The following is a 21345-nucleotide window of genomic DNA, read 5'->3' on the forward strand; positions in this document are numbered from 1 at the left end:
TACGTAATCTGCTACACCTTGCCTTTTTTTCACTTAGAAGAAAACAACATCCTCATACGTTTTTGAACAAACACACGTCTTCCACATTTGAACTAGTCACTCAACTAAAGGCTTGGAATACATCACAGAGCACAGTTTCAGAAGTGGGAGGGGTCTCCGGTCCACCCTGTTTACAGAGGAGATGGAAGCTTCCGGGAGATGAAATGATTTGCACAAGAACCGGAAACAGGACAGTGGCAGAGACAAGACTTGGAGCTATTCCCAGTAAACGACAAAGTCTGAAGAGAAAAGTACCTGATGAGTGTGAAGAGTGCAAATCCTGGGCCGCGGGGACCGCTATGCCATGCAGGCAGCTGGAAATCCTCCTGTTCTTCATCAGAGTCCTGCTCCTGGAAAAACAGAAACCGTAAGGCTGGCAGCGACACTCCACGTGGGAAAATGCGAAGGACACAGTTTTAAATTCTCCAAAGAGAATGGACATCCACGAGAATGTTTTCCATGGAAATATTTTCATCAAGGGTTAAATTAATTTGGTTTATCAAACAGGAATTTACTCTTTTCAGGTACCAGTCTAACCCTCTAGTTAATGAACTGAATAGAACAAATGCACAGCTGACCCGTGAACGAGGCGGGGGTTAGGGGCGCACAGTCAGCCCTCGGCACACGGGGTTCCTCCACACCCGCGGGCTCAGCCAACCCCAATCCGGTCGTGTTTACTACTGAAAACTGTGCTGTTCGAGGGTCAGCTGTCCTACTATTCACAGGCTCCGGATACTGTGGTTGAGACACAGCAAACAGGGCTTCTGGGCTCACGGAGCTTACGGTCCACAGGAAGTCAGGAGGGCACGGAGGGCTGCGGAGGCGCTCAGATGGAAGGACTCGGCCCCAGAGCCGGGAGGGCCCCCGGAGCGAGCCTGGGGCCGACCTCGGATGCCAGCTAAGGGAGCGTGGATTGATCCCGAGCAAGTTATCCTGGGAAGGGTTTTAAGCAGGGAAATGATCCAGGTCAATAAATTCAAGTAAATATTTGCTGCACAGGGCGAAGAGCACAGCACCGGGAAGCATAGCAGCGGCACAAGGCAGGAGGCGACCCCAAGATTCGACCTTCAGGGCTCTTCCTGCTGCCTCTCCCCTCAGCCGAGGGTAAAAACACTCACGTCTCCCCCTGGGTGTGACGGAAGGAGCGCCTGCTTCCGTATCACCACCCATGGACCAACTTTCCAAAGCCCAGCTCCAGCCCCTAGACATCAGGCTGTGGCCCCAGACCTCAGTCCAGCGGGACCTTTGAAGTCTTCTCCTTAACAGGACCCTCTCTACTAGTGGCCACTCACAGAAAAACGCTACTTGTTGAAAAGATGGTTAAACAAAAGCATTCTATCTGTAGTCGCCTAAATGTTTCAAATATAAAATCTCCCCATGAATTCCTACGAGAGAAACACAGAATTATGACTGACAACAGGGAGAGAAAATATCAATTCTCACAGGTTACAGTTTTTTTACTTAGTAGCGAAAGAAAAGCGTACATTATCCCATTAAGTCTGAACTAGGAAAACTTATTCTTTCAACACGACTGTAGTTAAACAATGTTTAAACTCAAATTAAAAAATGCTTGTCACATTCCTTTCAAAGAATTTTTACTTAACATCGGGGGAAATTTTACTTTTAACTGTCAACAGCACATATCAAAATTTATATGCCACCAAACCGGTCTATTTCACCGCAGAACAAGCACATCATTGCCTAGAAGCTCCATAATTAAGAGTCCATTACCTTCAGGCATTCTCAGAATCTGCAATTCTGTCATGAACATTCTTACAAGGCTGAAACTTCATACACAAGGCTCCTGACCAAGAGCAATCCATGTTTTTAAAAAAATGATACTTTTAAATTATAGAAGTTTTCAAAAACATCTCTGCCAAGTGAAAACACCTGATTTCGAAATCTTAGAAAATGTTGCTTTGATTTTTCAGTGACAATTTAAGTTTCTGTTGATTCCCTAATTATTCCCTTATTATTAAGTCAGCGGGACTTAAGATGTAAATTACTAACCTTCAATAGGATAAAACTTTAATGTTAATTCTTAATGCTTGTATTTGATCCACACGTCTAAGTACACAAAACTTATACCTGTTTATAATAAAACAATAAGAAATCAGTAATTTTTAAATCTAAAGGAATTTATAAACCACACTCTCAAGAATCTGTAGGTCTGGGTTGAATTCTGGGAGGCTTATGCCACCCACTCTCGGCTGGTGTAAGTGTCCCAGGCCCCATCGGCCCAATTCCACTCCAGGACGAGTTAGCTCATTTCAGTGCCAGAGCCCACCTCGGTTTTGAAGTCCTCGGGACAAATCACCTGAAGACATCACTTGTCTTTTCACTGGAATTGGATCAGAAATCATATCCTCTCTGTATCCCAAGGTTATTCAATACATATTAGGTGCCTGAGAGCAAGAACTGCCATTTACAGAACAGCCACGGACAAGGTTGGATCTAAACCCTCCCAGCAACACCGCATCATCCGCGTCATCGGTCCCGTGTCAGAGACCACGGTGGTCACCGGAGAAGCAGCTGCTCCTCACGGATGACCCTGGCCTGTCTCCAGCTCACAGATGAGAAAACTGAAGCCTCGAGACGTCCTGCCCTGGGCCCCCGGCCACATGCGGCCAGGACGAGGACTCAGGTCTCGGTGGGACCTGTGACTCTGCACAGCATGGGCCTGCAGCGGATGCACTCAAGGAGCCCAGAGTCTGTTTAAAGCACACGCTCTGTGTTTCCTTCAGCCTGAGATTCGAGCTGCCACGTACCTAACATATAACATGAACGTGACGTCCTGGCTATTTCTTACTCTAGCTTAGCAGCTAGAATGCAGGATATAAAGCAAAAGTCACAGGTAATTAAGCAGTTCCACCTCTTTGAGGAGAGTTTATGCAAAGGAGTTTAAAATAAGCATGGTCAAAACCAAGAGAGGCCTAAAAAGGTTTAGAAACCCAAACGGACTCTGAGCTGCGCTGAAGGCGATGAAGTTGAAACTACATTTAACCCGAAACTCGCTGTTCTTCCCTCTGCAACAGAGAGGCTGGTGACTCTGGACAAGATCCTTGTCTCTTTAAATCCTTGGTTACTCCGCCTGTAAAATGGGGGTAAGGACAGCAGCAGTTCTGAGGTGAATGAGACTCTGCTCCGCATGCATTCAGTACATGTTCTATCTATGGCGATGCTTCTGCTGGATGAAACGCCACTGACCTTTACACCCTGAAAATGCCCGAATCCCTTCTACAAAGTCTTAGACCTCTGTGTACACCTGGATGACCCCCAGGAACCTCAAACTCACCGCGTCCAAAAGAGCCTCCCTACCGTCCACCTCAGGGAACCCCACCCTCCCCTAGTCGCTCGGCCAGGACCCGCCTGCAGCCCCGCATCACTGTCACCCCACACCAGCCCCCGAGGCCTGTGATCCTGCCTCACGGATGCCCGTAGACCTACCCTCCTCTGCAGCCCCTGCCCAGCCTCGGGTCAGGTCTTCATCAACCCGCCCCGCCCCAACTTTCCTCCACGCCAGGTCTTGGAGGGCAGGGAATATTCTGTACTTATCCCCGTATCCTCAGGACATGGCAGCCAGCAGTCCTGTTCAAAGATCAAACCAAGGGGCTAACCGAGTCCCAGGACGAAGGTTCCTACTACAGCGTTCGCCTCTCTGTAACCCAAGCACGGGGGCGTGTGCAGGGGCAGCGTCCTCTGGCGCTGAGTCTTGTACATTGTAGTTAATAAGCAACATTTGTCACGTACAGAAGTCCTCGTCACCGCGATTTAGCGTTCTGAGGTGCTCATACTAACTTAATGGCATTTCAAACTCGGTAACTTACAATAAAATATCATAGAATATGCCAGGTTTTTGAGAAAGGGTAAAGTAATAAACACTGTTCATCTTTATAGGAAATTAGGTTTATGCCAGTCTAAGTTGCTCTTAAAACTTATATGGTAAAATACTGAGGCTGTTTCTTCATATTCTAACTGAATATAAACGATCTAATGCCCTAAGTGTAATTTGATCAGTGACCTACTGGGTTCCTTCCCAGATATCCACCATGACAACAGATAGTTCTTTTGAGAAGGAGGAAAGCCAGTAACACAAATGTCCTCACCTCCTTCTGGAAAATGAAGACACTGGAACATCTGTAATGTCGGGTTCCCATTCATCTTCAGGGTCGCAAAACACATCTTCACACTTGTTACTACAATGGCTCTAAGAAAATTAAATAGATAGTTTCTAGTAATTATGGGTTAAAAATGTTTAGCAACTAAGGAAAAATGTTTACTTTGTCGCATTTATAAAATTCGCAAAATTATAGATTATCTAGATAATGTTAAAAAAAAATCGCATTCCTGATAAAATTTTTTAAAATCACATGACACTAGGAATTATATTAAAAGAAATCTACTAATAAAAGCAACAGAAATCATTAAATAATTTAGAAAAAATAAACATGATTTAGAAAACATAGAGAAAACAAAAACGATAGCGTCCTCAGGAGAAAAATAGAATAATCTGACAACATCAAGGGGACCTGAACAGACACTCCTCCACAGACGACACACAGACGGCCAGCAAACACAGGAAGGACGCTCCACATCGCCGATAATCAGAGAGATGCAAATCAAAGCTACAGTGAGCTGTCACCTCACAGCGCTCAGAATGGCCATCATCAAAAAGTCTACAAACAATAAATGCTGGAGAGGGTGTGGAGAGAAGGGAACACTCTTGCACTGCTGCTGGGAATGTAAATTGATACAGCCACTGTGGAGAACAGTATGGAGGCTCCTTAAAAAACTAAAAATAGAACTACCATACGACCCAGCAATCCCACTACTGGGCATATACCCTGAGAAAACCATAATTCAAAAAGCGTCATGTACCACAATGTTCACTGCAGCTCTATTTACAATAGCCAGGACATGGAAGCAACCTAAGTGTCCATCAACAGGTGAATGGATAAAGAAGATGTGGCACATGTATACAATGGAATATTACTCACCCAGAAAAAGAAACGAAATTGAGTTATTTGTCGTGAGGTGGATGGACCTAGAGTCTGTCATACAGAGTGAAGTAAGTCAGAAAGAGAAAATACCGTATGCTAACACATATATATGGAATCTTAAAAAAAAAAATGGTCATGAAGAACCGAGGGGCAGGACGGGAATAAAGATGCAGACCTACTAGGGAATGGACTTGAGGACACGGGGAGGGAGAAGGGTAAACTGGGACAAAGTGAGAAAGTGGCATGGACATATATACACTACCAAATGTAAAATCGATAGCTAGTGGGAAGCAGCCACATAGCACAAGGAGATCAGCTTGGTGCTTTGTGACCACCTAGAGGGGTGGGATAGGGAGGGTGGGAGGGAGGGAGACACAAGAGGGAAGAGATACGGGGATATATGTATATGTATAGCTGATTCACTTTGTTATAAAGCAGAAACTAACACACCATTGTAAAGCAATTATACTCCAGTAAAGATGGTAAAAACAAAAACAAAGACAAATTTGAATTAGCTTTGACACAAAATATTAATTTAATGAATCAGCATTTTTGGAAATGAATACATTAACGAATAACTATAAAATGCTTAAAGCAATATCTGGTCAATATTAACTGTGGAATAAATTATTATGAATTATTTCTAATAAAAAAGGTTCAATCACTTCCTGGTTGAATATATTGATCATGATAATAATCTATATTTTAAGTTAAATATTTAAAGCAATACCAATTGAAGTGCTAGCAAAATAAATATAGAGATTGATTCAAGAATAGTATAACTAAATGGAAAAATAAGTAAAGAATATTGCAACAAACGGTTGAAAGTAGGAATGTAAGGTAACTCACCCACCCATCAGATTTTAATGTATATGTCAAGGCAAGAATTATCAAATGACCTCAATACAGTTGTTTTTTTAATTATACAAGCAATTCACATTCATTGTAGAAAATCTGGAAATTATTAATACATATAAACACAAAGAAAAAAATTTTAACCACCTGCACACCCATCATTTAGAGGTAAACTGTCAGTGCTTTTGTATGATTCCCTTCAGCCTTTCTGTATTTTCTATTGTGAATATACCTTGCATTCCATTCCTGGAATTAACCCTACTTAATCATGGTATAAGTATTCTCTAAATACAACCTTGGGTTTGACTTACTAACATTTCTTTCAGGATTTTTATAGCTGTGTTCATATTAAGATTGGTTTGTAATTCTCTTTTGAATCATCTTTTCAGTTTTTGTGGGGTTTGTTTGTTTTGATTGTAATCAGTTATTCTAGCATCGTAACTGTGACACTTTCTAGAATAGTTTAAATGTTAACAGGATTTGTCTGTTTTTTGGAGGTTCAAAAGTGCTTACCCATGAAATTGACTGGGATCAGCATCTTTTTTTTTTTTTTTTTTGCAGTACGCGGGCCTCTCACTGCTGTGGCCTCTCCCACTGTGGAGCACAGGCTCAACGGCCATGGCTCACGGGCCCAGCCGCTCCGCGGCACGTGGGATCCTCCCGGACCGGGGCACGAACCCGTGTCCCCTGCATCGGGAGACGGACCCTCAACCACTGCGCCACCAGGGAAGCCCAGCATCTTTTTTTTTTTTTTTTCAGGCTAGTTCATTGACAAACTTTTCAATTTATTGCTTGGTTAGTCACCTATTAAATCAACTTTCATAATTTCTCTTTTTCTAGAAAAATCTTAACTTTCTAGAAAATTATTAAACTTATTAGCTTACTTATTAAACTTATTTACATAAAAATGTAATAATCTTAAAATGCTTGAGATCTTTATTTAAATGCTATGTCCATTCCTAAAATCACATGTTCACCTTTTCAAAGAGCTGAAGCCTGAGTTTATTAATTCTAATTTGTCAATTATTCCTCTTATTTTTAATGATTCCTTCATCTATTCTCCTTTGGTTTAGGTTTATCCTTTTCTAGATTGAGTTAACTAGTTTATTTTCATTTTTCCATTACACAATTCAAGCATTAAGGCTATAATCTGGCAGAATCCTGTAAGTTTTTACATATAATATTTTGATTTCAAAAAGGTTATAGAGATTTTAATAATATTCCAAACCTCGTAAAGTTCTTTCATTGCCGCAAGCTTAGACTCAAACTTTTCCAGACTCCAGAGAGTTGAGACCCCTAGTTGCAGGTTACGAACCTGAATACAAGTGTCAGAACTACTTCCTTTATCTGATACATGTCTGAAAGAAAAACCAAAGAAAAAAAATGCTTCTCCTAAAACATACATAACCTAGAGTTTTCCGAATTAGAATGACTCCCATAAAAATTCAGACCACTGATTAAATCTCTCCATAGTTAAGTATTTTTGTTATACTAATAATCATGTCTAGTATATACTATATTAAAATAACTTCTTATATAATAATTTCTTAAAAGTTCTAATATTGTATATTCCTTTTAAAATGTGGAATACTTATAAATTCTCAACTCAAAAGAAAATTAGTGAATTCCTAAAACATCTAAAATTATTCTGTTTATAAAATATACAAGTATGTTCATTGCTGAAAGCCTTTTTCACTCCAGAGTGAGCTCTGAGAGGGGAATCTGGAAGTGCCCCTGGGGATTATGACACCCACTTGCTCCTGGACAGGCATGTAGGATACCATGTCCTTAGAGAAACTAAAACAGAAAAAAAATCACATGAAGCATGAAGCGTGACTAGTTTAAAACAACAAATTACTTTACAAATAAGATAATCACTCACCTGCCAAAAACATAATTCTTTTTTAACTTGTTGCTGATGGTATTGGCTTCCTGAATCATCACGGAGAGTTTCATGGAGCTCCAACTGGGCTGAACTAGCAGAGAGCACACGGAGAAGATTCAGAACACGTATGTGAGCACTAACACGCCACCAGGCACAACACGTCCTGAAAAACAACTGACTTCAAACGAATGGTTTTAACGATACATCACAGAAGGTGAAGGTGACAACTCAGTAACTTTTCTTCAAGCCTCACTGGTGAAATAAAATATTCTTCATACAAAATGAGGTCTTTCACCCGTGGAGGCGTGGAAGAAAACTGAAGTTCACAGAGAGAGGATACGGGTTTTGTAAACAAGGAAATGCCAAAGATGCTGCTTTTCCTTCTAATATTTTTAAAGATTTTTTTTCTAATTTCTTTTTTCCTAACTCCTAACTTATGTAAAGTATTAGGTAAAGTATACTACAGCCTTAACTTAAATAGAACCACAGTCCTTTTTTAATTTTGCCTGAAATTTTAAAAATAGATAGATAAAGACAGAAACAGAGATATATTAGGACATAAAAACACTTTCAGTACATAATTCCACGTTCCTAATTCAAATTTAAGATTTTGGCATAAACATTTTCTATATTGTTCAAACTTATAACCAGCATTCCATTAAAAACATTTTTTTGGAAGAGTGAAATTCATTGTTCATGTGGATAAAAAAAATCAAGTATTCATTGCATGGTACTGTTTTAGGACCTAAGAGGAATAAAAACATGTATTAATACAATGTTCTTATCTCTCACAACAGATTTAACAGTTTCAAGGTAATTTAAAAACAGAAGTTATGGAAAGTATACGGCACAACTACTAAGTATTCTTGCTAAAACACTGAACCCGGACGACGGGTTCTTTGCAGGGTATGTAGAGGCATAAGCAACAGCCTGGACATACAGTCAGCAAACCCAGAATCTGCGAAACTCTACAGGTAGAGAACCTGGTTTCTTCAATACATGAATTATAAGGGGACAGAGAGAAAGGAAGGAAGAGCCAGCTGACAGATTAAAAGAGACTTAAAAGGCGCATCTAGGGCTTCCCTGGTGGCGCAGTGGTTGAGAGGCCGCCTGCCGATGCAGGGGACGCGGGTTCGTGCCCCGGTCCGGGAGGATCCCACATGCCGCGGAGCGGCTGGGCCCGTGAGCCATGGCCGCTGAGCCTGCGCGTCCGGAGCCCGTGCTCCGCGATGGGAGAGGCCGCAGCAGTGAGAGGCCCGCGTACCACAAAAAAAAAAAAAAAAAAAAGGTACATCTAGCAAACACAGGGTGTGGACGACCACATTTGTATCCTGATTCAAACAAACCGAATGGATTTTATTTTTTATTTTATTTTATTTTTTTTTTTGCGGTACGCGGGCCTCTCACTGCTGTGGCCTCTCCCATCGCGGAGCACGGGCTCCGGACGCGCAGGCTCAGCGGCCACGGCTCACGGGCCCAGCCGCTCCGCGGCATGTGGGATCCTCCCGGACCGGGGCACGAACCCGCGTCCCCTGCATCGGCAGGCGGCCTCTCAACCACTGCGCCACCAGGGAAGCTCCTGGATTTTAAAAATTATGACATAGTCCACAAAATTTGAATAGGGACTAGATATTTGATGTGTAAGAAATTATTATTAATATTTTTAGGTGTAATAATAATATCAGAGTTATGCTTCAAAGAGTGACAGGGAAAGAGAGAAAAGAGAGTTCTTATCTAACTTGGAGATACACAGTGAAGTATTTACAGATCAGGTGACAGGATGTCTGGGATTTGCTTCAGAATAGTCCAGGAGGGCAGGGGGATTGAGCACGGCTGGAACAAAACTGAACATGTGTGGGTAACTGTTGAAGATGGATGATAAGTATGGAAGAGTTTACTGTAGTAATCTCTCTGCTTTCATAGTTTATTTGAAACTTTCTATAATTAAAAAAAGAAAGCTTACATTAAACAGCCTGTGTTTGGGGAATTCCCTGGCGGTCCAGTGGTTAGGACACTGCGCTCTCACTGCAGGCCCTGGGTTTGATCCCTGGTCAGGAACTAAGGTGGCACAAGCCACCCGGCACAGCCAAATAAATACATAAATATTTGAAAAAAATGCTGTGCTCTACACAGGAATGTAGAAACGTACAAAAAAATAACAACTTTCAAGTGAGAAAGAAAACGAAGTATGCAATGATTAAGCACAACTCAGATTAATAATTCTTATAAAATAAGAATTAAGGATTAGAGTAAGACATTTTAAGAAGCATACTACACATTAAAATAATACTTGGAATTCTGTTTACTATTTGCTTATATAACTAAATATTCTAAAAAGTGAATATCCTAAAAATAATCATTCATACAAATTTATCTAGATCCAGAGAAGTCAGCAACATCTAGAAAAAAAATTTTAAATACACAAAGTTAATTAACATTTTACTAACTGTATGAAATAACATACATAACTTTAGAAAATACCTGCTAAAATCGTCCTATACTCACTTGTGAAAGTTTTATCCCTATTACTCTGATTTTGCTGTAGAATTTGTACTTCCTTAGCAATTCTTTGTTTCTCGGTTTCTAAAGCTTCCAGAATTCTTGCATGGCGGATCCTGTGGTCTTCTAAAGCCTAATTGATATTCATTCATGTGGAGCCGTACACGAGACCGTGCAAAGAGAGAAATTAGAAAACCAGACTGACAATGGTAATGCACTACATAATTCTCATTTCACAGTGCGTGTTTTATTAAGCATAAAGGCTTTTAAAAAATGATTTATAAAGTATCCTCATAAAATGATTTTTTCCCCCACAACAAAATCATTAGGAATTTTTGATAACATAGATTAATCTTTTTCTCCCCATTGATAGGAGCATAAAAACCTTCAGAAAAAAAACAAAAAAAGGAAAAAATTACTCAAGAATTTGTTGACTAAATTAAAAAGTTAAATTAAAAATACACCTAAAAACCTCACTTGAGGGCTTCCCTGGTGGCGCAGTGGTTGAGAGTCCGCCTGACGATGCAGGGGACACGGGTTCGTGCCCTGGTCCGGGAAGATCCCACATGCCGCGGAGCGGCTGGGCCCGTGAGCCATGGCCGCTGAGCCTGCGCGTCCGGAGCCTGTGCTCCGCAACGGGAGAGGCCACAACAGTGAGAGGCCCGCGTACCACAAAAAAAAAAAAAAACCAAAACACCTCACTTGATACAAATAAGCCTTATAACAGCCCACTAATGATAATTGTTTTCAAGATTTAAACACATCTGTTTTTCTCTTAAAACTTTCCAAGGTGGTTCACTAGCCCCTCCGTGCTCTAGAATCGGCTAATATATGTATTCTCACCATTTTATAGTACCGGTACTCTGGGGTTACTGCGAGTATCTTCCTCTACCCCCAACCCCACCATAAACTTAGGAAGGAAAGAAGGAAAACTGCCATTTGAGAGTAAAACTTGAAGATGTAAGAAGTCGCAGCAGAGACGAAAGCAGGGGCTCTCCCTTCCGGATTCAGGGCCCCCCTCCAGGGCTGGTTAGAAGGGATTCCGGCCCCACCCCAGAGGATGTGATTCGGCAGTTCTGGTCGGACTGAGATCTGCACGTCTACCAGGCGATGCTGAGGCTGCTGGTCCAGCACCTGGAGAGCCACCGTGAGCTGCCCTTGAAAGATGCCTCTGTGCTCAGAGAGATGAGGGAAGTCAGCGCCTGAGCTCCCAAGGCTGAGGTAGTTCCCTGAGGACTCACGCGGGCACACGGCCTGCTCGCTGCTCTTTCCACCCTGGCACTGGGATGTAACCGGTCCAGGAGCTGAGCCGTCCCCCCTTCTGTGTACCACGCCCTAGTATCACCTCACTCCTTACATCGTTCGGCATGACTGACCACAGGGTCGCTGTGCACGCAGGGAAAGAGAACACTCGACTGAAACTCGCTGGAAACAACAGCTCTGTCCCTTTGAAAAGATCTGTGTGAGCACATCGTGAGGACAGAGGCTTTCAGGCAGGAAGCCCCTTCTCACCTGCAGACCTGGATTTGGCCATCGCCCATCAAGAGACCATAAGCTCTTTAAAAAAAAGAAAAATCCAGCCTCTCCTCAAGATAGCTCAGACTAGCTATAAAATGAAATTACCTGTTTCGTAGCCAAAGTCTCCATTTCTAACCGCTTTTTGTTGACATATATTTCCTGTTCAAAACGCTGCTTTGCCTTTTCTAGTTCCTCAATTTTGTAATTAGCCTTTTGGTTATTTATTTCCTGTATCTTCTTCCTTTGACATTCTTCTTTCTTTGACATACAATAATAAAAAATAAATAGGGCAAAGATACAGAGCAATTCTTCAAAAATGATACCAAATAGGTACAAAAGTCCCTTTGTAAAAATCAGTGCACAGGAAATTGACTCACAGATAGAAAAGGTGCCCCAATGCTTCTCCACCCCATCCAGGTTGACTAACCCAACCGAAAATAACCATCACTAGTCAAACCTTTCAGAGCGCTGCCCTCCAGATGGGCTTCTGGGAGGCAGGGCTGCCCAAGGGCTGGGGGACAGAGCCTGTCTGCTTCTCCTCCCCCAGCCCAGCAGCCGTGATCTCCCCTCTGACGCTCCCCTGGGGCCCTGCACCGGCAGAGAAAGGAAACAGTTCTGCCTCTTACCAGTTCTGCTTCCAGGACTTTTATTTTGCTTTCGTACACAGCTTTTTGAGAGGAAAGCTCTTGCTGAGCCATTTCTTTCACGATCTGGATCCCCTGCATCATTTCTTCCTTTGCTTTCAACTGCGCCTCCTTTATTTCTGCTTCAAGTCTACAAGTAGCAAAATATTCAATAGTGACAGGGTACTCTGTCAAGAATTCTTCATATGCTATAATAGTTCTTAATCATATTAAGATGTTAAATTAAACAAAAGTTCAAATCTCAAAACTTCATTTCTGACATTCTGTCAGCAGCATTCTGAAATGTTTATTAGCTCTAGAACTCTTTATACAAACAAAACATAAAAGGTTGAAAATGTGCTCATTTCTAACTTAATTACCATTGCAGATGCTCGATATTTAAGCAAATGTTTTTCTAATGCTTCAGCTATATAAAAATGTTTTAACTTACATAAAAATATAAAATATATATTTATAACATAATTATGTTACAGTGAAAACTGCAGTAAATATTACAGTTAACATTGTAGTAAACACAAAATATGGGCATTTTATGTTAAACTAACAATGGTTAGGGCAAAAATTATTTCATATCATTATCTTTCAATTCATGTTTAGGTCACAGATTAGGAATATATTGAAATGCCTCTAAAAGCATGATACATGAGCTGATAAAGCAGAGATTGTACCATATTTTTCCAATCATCTATAATAACTTTGTAAGCAGACAGGGTGGGGGGTCCCCCAGAGAGAGAACCAGGCAGGGCTTTCTTGACAGAAGAGAAGCCATGTTTGGCCTGAGCCGTTTTGCGATCTGAGCCTGGACACAGCGCTTGCCCTTGAACAAGCCTCAGAAACCAATGATCTCGAGGGAAAAAAAGAACAACTGTTATCAGGCAAGAGAAACAACAGCAAAGATAAGACACCCGTTGTGAAGACTCGCAGCTCTGAGTCAATGGTGAAGGTTAGCCTGAAGCTCAGCCACCAGGTCAACGGGAACCTCAGGGATGGAGATGCTGACCATCTGTGATCCCCGTGACTTCAGTCAACTGAAGCCTGGACTCTGTCGATCCCTGCCCTGATTCTATGCTGACTTCTCCCCTGCTCGGGCCCCTTCACGAACACGCATGTACCCTTAGCTTAAAACCTCCCCAGTCTTACTGTTGGGGAAGCACGGCTTTGGGAAAGTTCCCACGTTCTCCTTACTTGATGCAAGTAATGCATCCTTCCTTCTCCTGATCTTTGGCCTGGCTGTGTCTTTTGGCTCGACGCCCACCAAGAGGTGAACCCAGTTTTCAGGTAACACTTAGACATTTTGAGAAGTCAAAATATTAAATTACCTTTCACTGTATGGGGGGAAAAGGATTGGTGATTACAGAAAACTAAAAGCTTTTTTCTTCTCAACAAAACCCGACGCTTTAACAACTGTACTGCGTAAAATTTCCGTACCCAATTTTACTGAATTAGAATAAGAATGTCAGGGCTTCCCTGGTGGTGCAATGGTTGAGAATCTGCCTGCCAGTGCAGGGGACACGGGTTCGAGCCCTGGTCCGGGAGGATCCCACATGCCGCGGAGCCACTAAGTCCGTGCGCCACAACTGCTGAGCCTGCACTCTGGAGACCACAAGCCACAACGACTGAGCCCGCGAGCCACAACTACTGAAGACCATGCGCCTAGAGCCCATGCTCCACAACAGGAGAGGCCACCGCAGTGAGAAGCCCGCACACCGCAGCGAAGAGTGGCCCCTGCTCCCCGCTCACCGCGGCTAGAGAAAGCCTGCGCACAGCAATGAAGACCCAAGGCAGCCAAAAAAAAAAAAAGAATAAGAATGTCAAAAGAAAGAGGACCTAATGGCTACCGGGGCCTGGGGGGAGGGGGCAGCCGTTGCTTAGTAGGTACAGAGGCCCAGCTGGGTGATGAGAAAGTTCTGGAGACAGAATATGGTTGAGGCTGCACAACACTGTGAATGTGCGTAACACCACTGAACTGCACACTCAAAAACGGCTAAAAAGGTGAATTTTACGCTATGTATGTTGTACCACAACTTTAAAAAAAAAAAGAGGGCAAAGCAAGCTCAGACTTTTGACAAGGTGACAAAGCAGGGTTCGTGTGGCCCACCCCGGTCAACCTTCCCAGCCCCCGCCTCCATCCTCTGTGCGGATACTTCTCTCCCCGTGACCCCGCGATGCCCGTCTCACCCCCCAGCCCCCACTGCACTGCAGCCCGGGACCCGGCTCCACCGCCCTCCACCCTCCAGACCTGGGCCACAGCCACCCTTCTGCAATGTGATCCCCATCATGTCTGTCTCGTGTCTCCTTAAAATTCTCTCATGACCCTATAACCTTTAAGATAAAGTCCAAATGCTTTAGCATTTTATTTCTGTGTTACTTGCCATTTATTTTACAGGGATCCTGCTGAAATCAGAACTCCTACAATATTGCCTCAGCTAAAACTGGGGCAAAAGAAGAAAAGTAAATAAGGGTCCACTCCCCAGGCTTCCCCTGGCCGACTCCCTCCCAGGGGACATCTTCTCACGAGACCTTCGCTGACCCCTGGTCGGGGCAGGAGTCACCCCAGGAGCTCCACACGGTGCAGGGCTCTGTCAGGGCACTCTGTCTGTCTGTCCGTCAGCCCCATAAGAAGACAAATTCCTCCAGCGTAGGAGCTAAGTTTGTTTGTTGAGTGAGTGCACACAGAAGAGGAAAGATCACGTCGCTAGAAATCGGCACCCCAAGAGTTAACGAGTGCAGTCAGGACAACCTGATTAAGGCTCTCCATAGCCCTCTCCCGTATACTTACGGTTTCATACCAACAAAAATACTTACTGTAATCTCTGTGCCAAGAGCAAGTCATTTTTTGCAGATTCAAAGTCTCTTGGACCCTCACTCACAAGAGCATCTCCACTGGGCGGTCTTTCCCCTTTCTGGACTTCTACTGGATGATTAAATCTAAAATAATGATCGCCACCAAGAATCACCCGGTCACCCTAAAGCACACAAGAAATTTACTCCTTGAGGTGAGTCTGAACCAAAAAATTCCGTGGGACAAACCTTATGTTCAACAATTCAATAGTCTAGTATCACTAATGATAAACATAAAAATCACGGCAGCTAACATTTATGAAATGCTTCCTACAGGCCAAGAACTGCATCTGACACTCTACACATACATCGTCTCACTGATGTCTCACAACTATGCATGTTCTTATCCCGATTTTAGGAATGAGGAAACTAACAGAGCACAGAGCTTGACAGTAACAGTGGTAAGCGCACACTGAGCTCACTGTCTGCAGACACTGTATTAAGAACTATGCGTGAATTCTTTCACCTACTCCTCCCTTATCCCTCCTGAAAGACAGGATATATACCAAGTGGCCATACGTCTTGCTTTGCCTTCAACAGAATAGTTCATGCCTGTTCTCCTAATATGATTATTGAAATGCTCTCAAAAGTGTCCTGACATGGGTGACATGCAATCACCCCGAGCTTAATAACTTTTCAAAGGTCATATGGCAAGTGGCAGGGCCAGGGCTTCGACCCTGTCTGGCCTGATTCCAAAGCCCAGCTCTTCCCGGAACACATAATGCTGCTGCTGGTGGACAGCTCCTTGGGGGCTGGTTCACCCACCATAACAGAACTGCGGTCTCTGCGCAAAGGCAGGCAATGCGTGAAATAAGAGAACGTTAGAACCAGAAAGTCCTTCATCCCGTTCACTACTGATCTTACAGAGGACAGAACCGGGCTCAGAAAAACTAGATCACTTGCCCGAAGTCAAACAACTTCTCACATCTTAGCAGCAGCCAACTTACATGATGTAATACCGTGGGTTCCAAAATAAGTCTTCCATTTACATATGTCTTTGCTTCCCCAGCTGGGATGATACTCACGGTCCCATCGAAATTGTTGATGGTGCTGTGAAGACAGGATGCACATTGTTACAACTACAGGACAGACTAACAAGTAAGAAAAGGGCAATACAGATAATCCTCCTTGAGTTATTCCCTTAGTGTCAAGGTTCATATCAATTTGTGACCATAATGACTTAGAACTCTCTTATTTTCCTTCAATTAGATTTTGAAGGTTTGGTGAAAAAGCCTGGCTTCTCTAGCAATTCTATCCACCAGTGGTGGGAAAAATTTTCATCGTATGTATTTTGATTAAAACTACTTAAAAAAAATACCAACCCCTCTTCCCCAGAAATGGAAAAAAAAAAAATACACAAACATTAAAGGAAAATACACTAAAATACTGACAGTGGTTTCTTTATGAATGGAAGAGTTTTAAGTATTTTTATGTTTTACTTTTCTAACTTTCTGGTTTCATTTATGAGTTTTAATAATGGAACAAACAACATTTTCCTCCCATGAAAAGAGAGGTAATACAGAGGAAGGAGAAGCATGGAGATAACAGCACACTCCTTGGACGTCTAATTAACTGAACTCTGACGATAACATGATACTGTTGAAAATCAACTATAAATGCTACATATCCTTTTGAGTCTTTTTATACAGAAAATAGGAAAGAAACTCCAAAATCCAATTATCTTTGGATTAACTGGACAGAAAGAAAGAGAAAACTGTAGCAAAAGCTGAGCCCCAAACAAACCCTCCAGCTCCAGACAAGGCTCCGAGATCTCCAGTTAAACTTGAACTTGAGCACCTAGAGGAGAGGACTTGGGAAGAACAGCCCACCCTCCCGCCAGCCTAGTGTCCTAACCCCATAAAGGTTTAAACAAGGTCTGCTTGTTCTGACGCCTCCTCTCTCCCAGCTCTATCTGCTCTGCCATCAAAAGCCCTTGGCCTTAGCATTCTGCCCCCTCCCACCCCCATCCAGCTTCAACCACCAACCCCCTGATCCACCACTCTTTTCCATAAGAACCCCACCTGGATTTGCCTTAACATCAGCTTCTCTCCTTTACCTGAATCGCTCCGTCGACATAAGACATCCTCTCCCTTATCTCCATCACTCGTCAAGGCCAGAGCCCTCTCAGCAGCTTCTCTTTAGGGCTCAAAGCTAGAGGTGAACTTTCCTTCTCTTTCTTTACTTTTAAGCACTAAGTAGCTAAGACCCACCTAATGTTAATATAAACTGATGGGTACTGGCGCTCCTTTGTCCACTGAGCCCCACGTGCCAGGTATGTCATCAGTGAAGACAGACACGAAACCTGCTCTCGTGAAGTTCACGGTCCAGAGAGTGAGACAAACACCTATCCGTGTACTAAAAGGGGAAACACCAAGTGCCAGGCGAGTGGGGGACTTCCTGGTCCCCCTGGACTCTCAACTCTTCGGGGGCATGTTCTGTATCTTTGCTACAAGCATAAATAATTCTGGGTTTATTTGTTATAGAAAACGGTTAATTAACGGAAGAGAAAGAGGATCTGAGGATCAAGAAGCCGTGCCACGCCGGGTACAAAGACAACGCGGGCTCGAGGACCTAAGGCCGTGCAATATTGGTGAGAAAATACACTCTGTATTTTTGGAAATTTTTTGTACTGCAGATCACAAAAAAAGTCATATGTTATTTAATATATGGTACTGATAGAGTTGGTTATTCACGTGGAAAATAAATGAATTTAGATCCCTACTTCACACCAAACAAAAAATTCCATACGACTTAAGGACTTAAATGTGAAGGCAAAACTTCAAAACATTTAGAAGATAATTTAGGTGACTGTCTCTATGACCTCAGTGGAGAAATGATTTCTTAAACAAGACGCAAACACTGACAACCGTAAAGGAAAAGACTGACTTATGTACTACACGAACTAAGACTCTGATCCATCCGAAGGCACCATGAGAGAGTGAAACGATGAGCCACACGCTGGAGAAAACACATTTACAACACGCGAAACTCACAAAAGCTGGGCCACCAAAATACATTAAAAAACTCCTAAAAATTATGGAAAAAACCCAACACAATCGAAAAATGGACAAAAGCCATGAACAGGCAGGTTACAGAAGAGCAAACAAAAATGGCCCAAGAACAGGTGAACAGGATTAGTCAAGGGAATGCAACACGCATCCCCCACGAGACGTCATCTCACATCCACCTGACAGCTAAGGGTCGGCAAGGATGCGGGGCCACAGGGACCTCAGCGCCAAGGGCGGCAGGAGTGCCGGCCATTCTGGAAAACAATCCGAAATTACCTCATAAAGGTGGCTACGCACATATGCTGCAGCCTGGCATCTCTGCTGCTAGACACACCACTTAGGAGCAATTTTCCCAAACTTCACAATGATCACCATACAGGGAGGGTAACAGGAAGATCATCAGAGACGCAGCGCAGCGGGGCGGACAGGAGGGCCTGGCCGCCCGGGTTCCCAGCGGCTGCCCCGAGGGCCCTAACTCAGGGTATGAAACTCGCCCCACAGAAGCTCTGCCCGTCTGTACCAGGAGACGCATCCAAGAGCGCCCACAGCAGTACTGGGGGAGCAAAACATGAGACACCACCCAAGCGCCCACCAACCAAGTAGACAGGTAGACTCATACAACAGGGTACTTCACAGCGGAAAAATGAGAGAGCATCAACATGGACAAATCATGAAAACACACTGCGGAGCTACAACAGTTTACACGTACTATCACCCTAACGACACAGTATCATTCAATTCATATGAATGAATTTTAAAATGTGTTCAATTCATGTGAACAAATTTTAAAATTTGTCAACCCGATCAAAAATCCTGCCATAGATGATGGATAGAAGTTTAGATCTATTGGCTGAGGGATAACTCCTGATAGAGCGATACTACCTCGTATCTCATATTGAGAGTAACTGACCTGCCATCCTCACAAAACACTCAGACTGCCTGTTTTTCCTGGCTAAGAGATGCATTCGAAGACTTATACCAAAGAATCAGTGTGAGTGAATGCCTCATGTGAAGGAAGCCACAGTCATCAAGATCTGGAAAAGTACTTGGCGGGAACGCACCAGTGCTCGTCGGCGATCAGCACCCCCGACAACTGGATGTCACGGCTCGAGTTTGGTTTATACTTTCCGACTGTAGTTGTTCCCTCTTTTATCATATATAACAGTATCTCCGACAGCTGAGGGTCTTCATTGAGATTGACCAGGTTTGGCAAATGGTTGTCCATTTGAAATGTAATTCCTGCTTTCTAGTAGAAGTCAGAAAAAAAATTAACTTTAATCACAAGCATGAAACTGTTAGATCCACCTAAAACATTAAACATTTAAGTCGCGGTATGTGGGACTCAGTTAATTAACGGTCTCTTAGACCCTCTCCTCACGACTTCCCCGTAAGCGTGACCACCATACTTCTTAGACTCCCAGGAAGACGCTGACCCTCTGTCCTGGCACCATCCTCAGCCCACTCACAGCTCAACCCAGCATCACCAGATGTGCCTGATCTCACCCACCGACGTCTACAGCAGGTCAGGTCCTGCCGCCGCGTCTCCACTGCCATCACCTTGGTTCAGACCCGTAGCACCTCCTGCCTGAACCACTGAGGCAGCCTTCTGCCTGCCCTGCCAACAGTCCCTCTTGGCTTCAGTCCTGCTTACACCCTACACCAAAGTAATTCTGAACTAATTCTCAAAATGTCGATTCCCTGGTCAAACACTTTCAATGATTTCCCACTTCCCACAGGATAAAACAAATTCCTTGGCCTGGAATTTGAGAAAGTACATCTGTATATTTACTGTCATATTTCTTTGCAAATTTTCAAATCAGTTTAGAGAGTTGAAATGATACCTGTAACTCCTTTGTTACTTGAAGCTTCCTGTTTTCAGCTTGTTCAAGTTTTTCTTTCCACATTCTTACCAAAGACAAACGAGAGTTTAAAAGAGTTAAAAATATCCAGGTTTATAAGACTGATCAAGAGATTCTGAGATGAGGAAGCCACTTGGGAATACTTAAAACGTAATGGTCTGGGGATAAGCTGCTCTGTTCACAGGGAAGGCAGGGATAAAGGCAGACTCTGGTACCTCCTCAGCCTCCCATCCCCACCTCCACCCCCGCCCCCTCTCCCGACCCTTGCCCCAAGCCAGTCCAGCGATTCCAGGCAACACCCACAGCATCGAAGGCAGTGACCAGAGCCCACCTTTGCATTTCTGCCATGTCTCTCTCCTGCTGATACAGCTTCATTCTCAAGGATGTTATTTCTTGCCGACAGAGCCTATATCGCTCAGGGTCAATGTTCTGACTGTTTCTTTGAGCAGCTTTTAACTTTTCAATTTCTGCTTTCAAGTCTAAATATTTGTAGAAAGATGCATGATCAATAACATTTGATATATAGTAATTCCCACACTAGACATAACCCTCCAATCTTCTATTTTATTTGACGTTTTAAATACTAAGTAAAACAGAATACTTGCAGAAATTTTACTTTACCTACAAATCTCTACCTAACCTTTACCTGAAAAACTGCTCCCCTCTTAATGAATTTCCCTCCCTCATAAGCAGTATGGCCACGTAATGTATCGTCCAAAGAGGGACACGCCTGGGAAGGACCGGGGGCACCATTCATCACACTGGGATGACAGCCATGAACCAGGACTGCCCCAGGCAAACCATACTCCTAAAGACATGTTAGATAAAGATGACAGATTTGCCAAGCTGGAATTCAGAATACTTATTTTTAATGAAAATGGTCCCATTTGTAAACGCGAGGGGATCCAAACAGGAAAAGATGGAGCACGAGACGGCAAATCCATCCTCCTCTGGCCCACACCTCTGAGGGACCTATTCGCCTTCTGCAAGATCCCCGAGCAGGTGAGCAAGAGAAGGACACTCGGCGCTGGCGAAGGGAGGCCCGTGCTGGAAACCCAGGACCAAGCAGCCTTTGGGTCAATGAACCAAGAGGAAGCAGAGGTGAGAGACAGACAACGGCGGAAAGGCTACAGGAGGAAAAGTAAAGGACATTTTCGTCCCTGTGCTGCACAGGCGCACGACTCAGTCCATAGAGGG

The 21345-nt window shown here is 43.4% G+C and overlaps 1 protein-coding gene across 1 annotated transcript in view; it reads right to left on the minus strand.

Moving 5' to 3' along the window:
• The window catches only part of KIF14 (kinesin family member 14), a 48972-nt gene that overhangs the window by 13284 nt on the left and 14343 nt on the right, over nucleotides 1-21345 (minus strand). Inside the window, exons 11-22 of the mRNA XM_060011304.1 lie at nucleotides 20480-20627; nucleotides 20131-20194; nucleotides 19351-19535; nucleotides 16229-16331; nucleotides 15246-15406; nucleotides 12423-12570; nucleotides 11902-12054; nucleotides 10285-10411; nucleotides 7777-7870; nucleotides 7123-7252; nucleotides 4146-4246; nucleotides 295-389 (exon numbers count right to left, since the gene is read on the minus strand). Of these exons, the coding sequence (XP_059867287.1) occupies nucleotides 295-389; nucleotides 4146-4246; nucleotides 7123-7252; nucleotides 7777-7870; nucleotides 10285-10411; nucleotides 11902-12054; nucleotides 12423-12570; nucleotides 15246-15406; nucleotides 16229-16331; nucleotides 19351-19535; nucleotides 20131-20194; nucleotides 20480-20627 (1509 nt within the window). The remainder of the gene's footprint in view (nucleotides 1-294; nucleotides 390-4145; nucleotides 4247-7122; nucleotides 7253-7776; nucleotides 7871-10284; nucleotides 10412-11901; nucleotides 12055-12422; nucleotides 12571-15245; nucleotides 15407-16228; nucleotides 16332-19350; nucleotides 19536-20130; nucleotides 20195-20479; nucleotides 20628-21345) is intronic.

Source organism: Delphinus delphis, chromosome 1, assembly GCF_949987515.2.
Source record: "Delphinus delphis chromosome 1, mDelDel1.2, whole genome shotgun sequence".
Classification (NCBI taxonomy): Eukaryota; Metazoa; Chordata; class Mammalia; order Artiodactyla; family Delphinidae; genus Delphinus; species Delphinus delphis.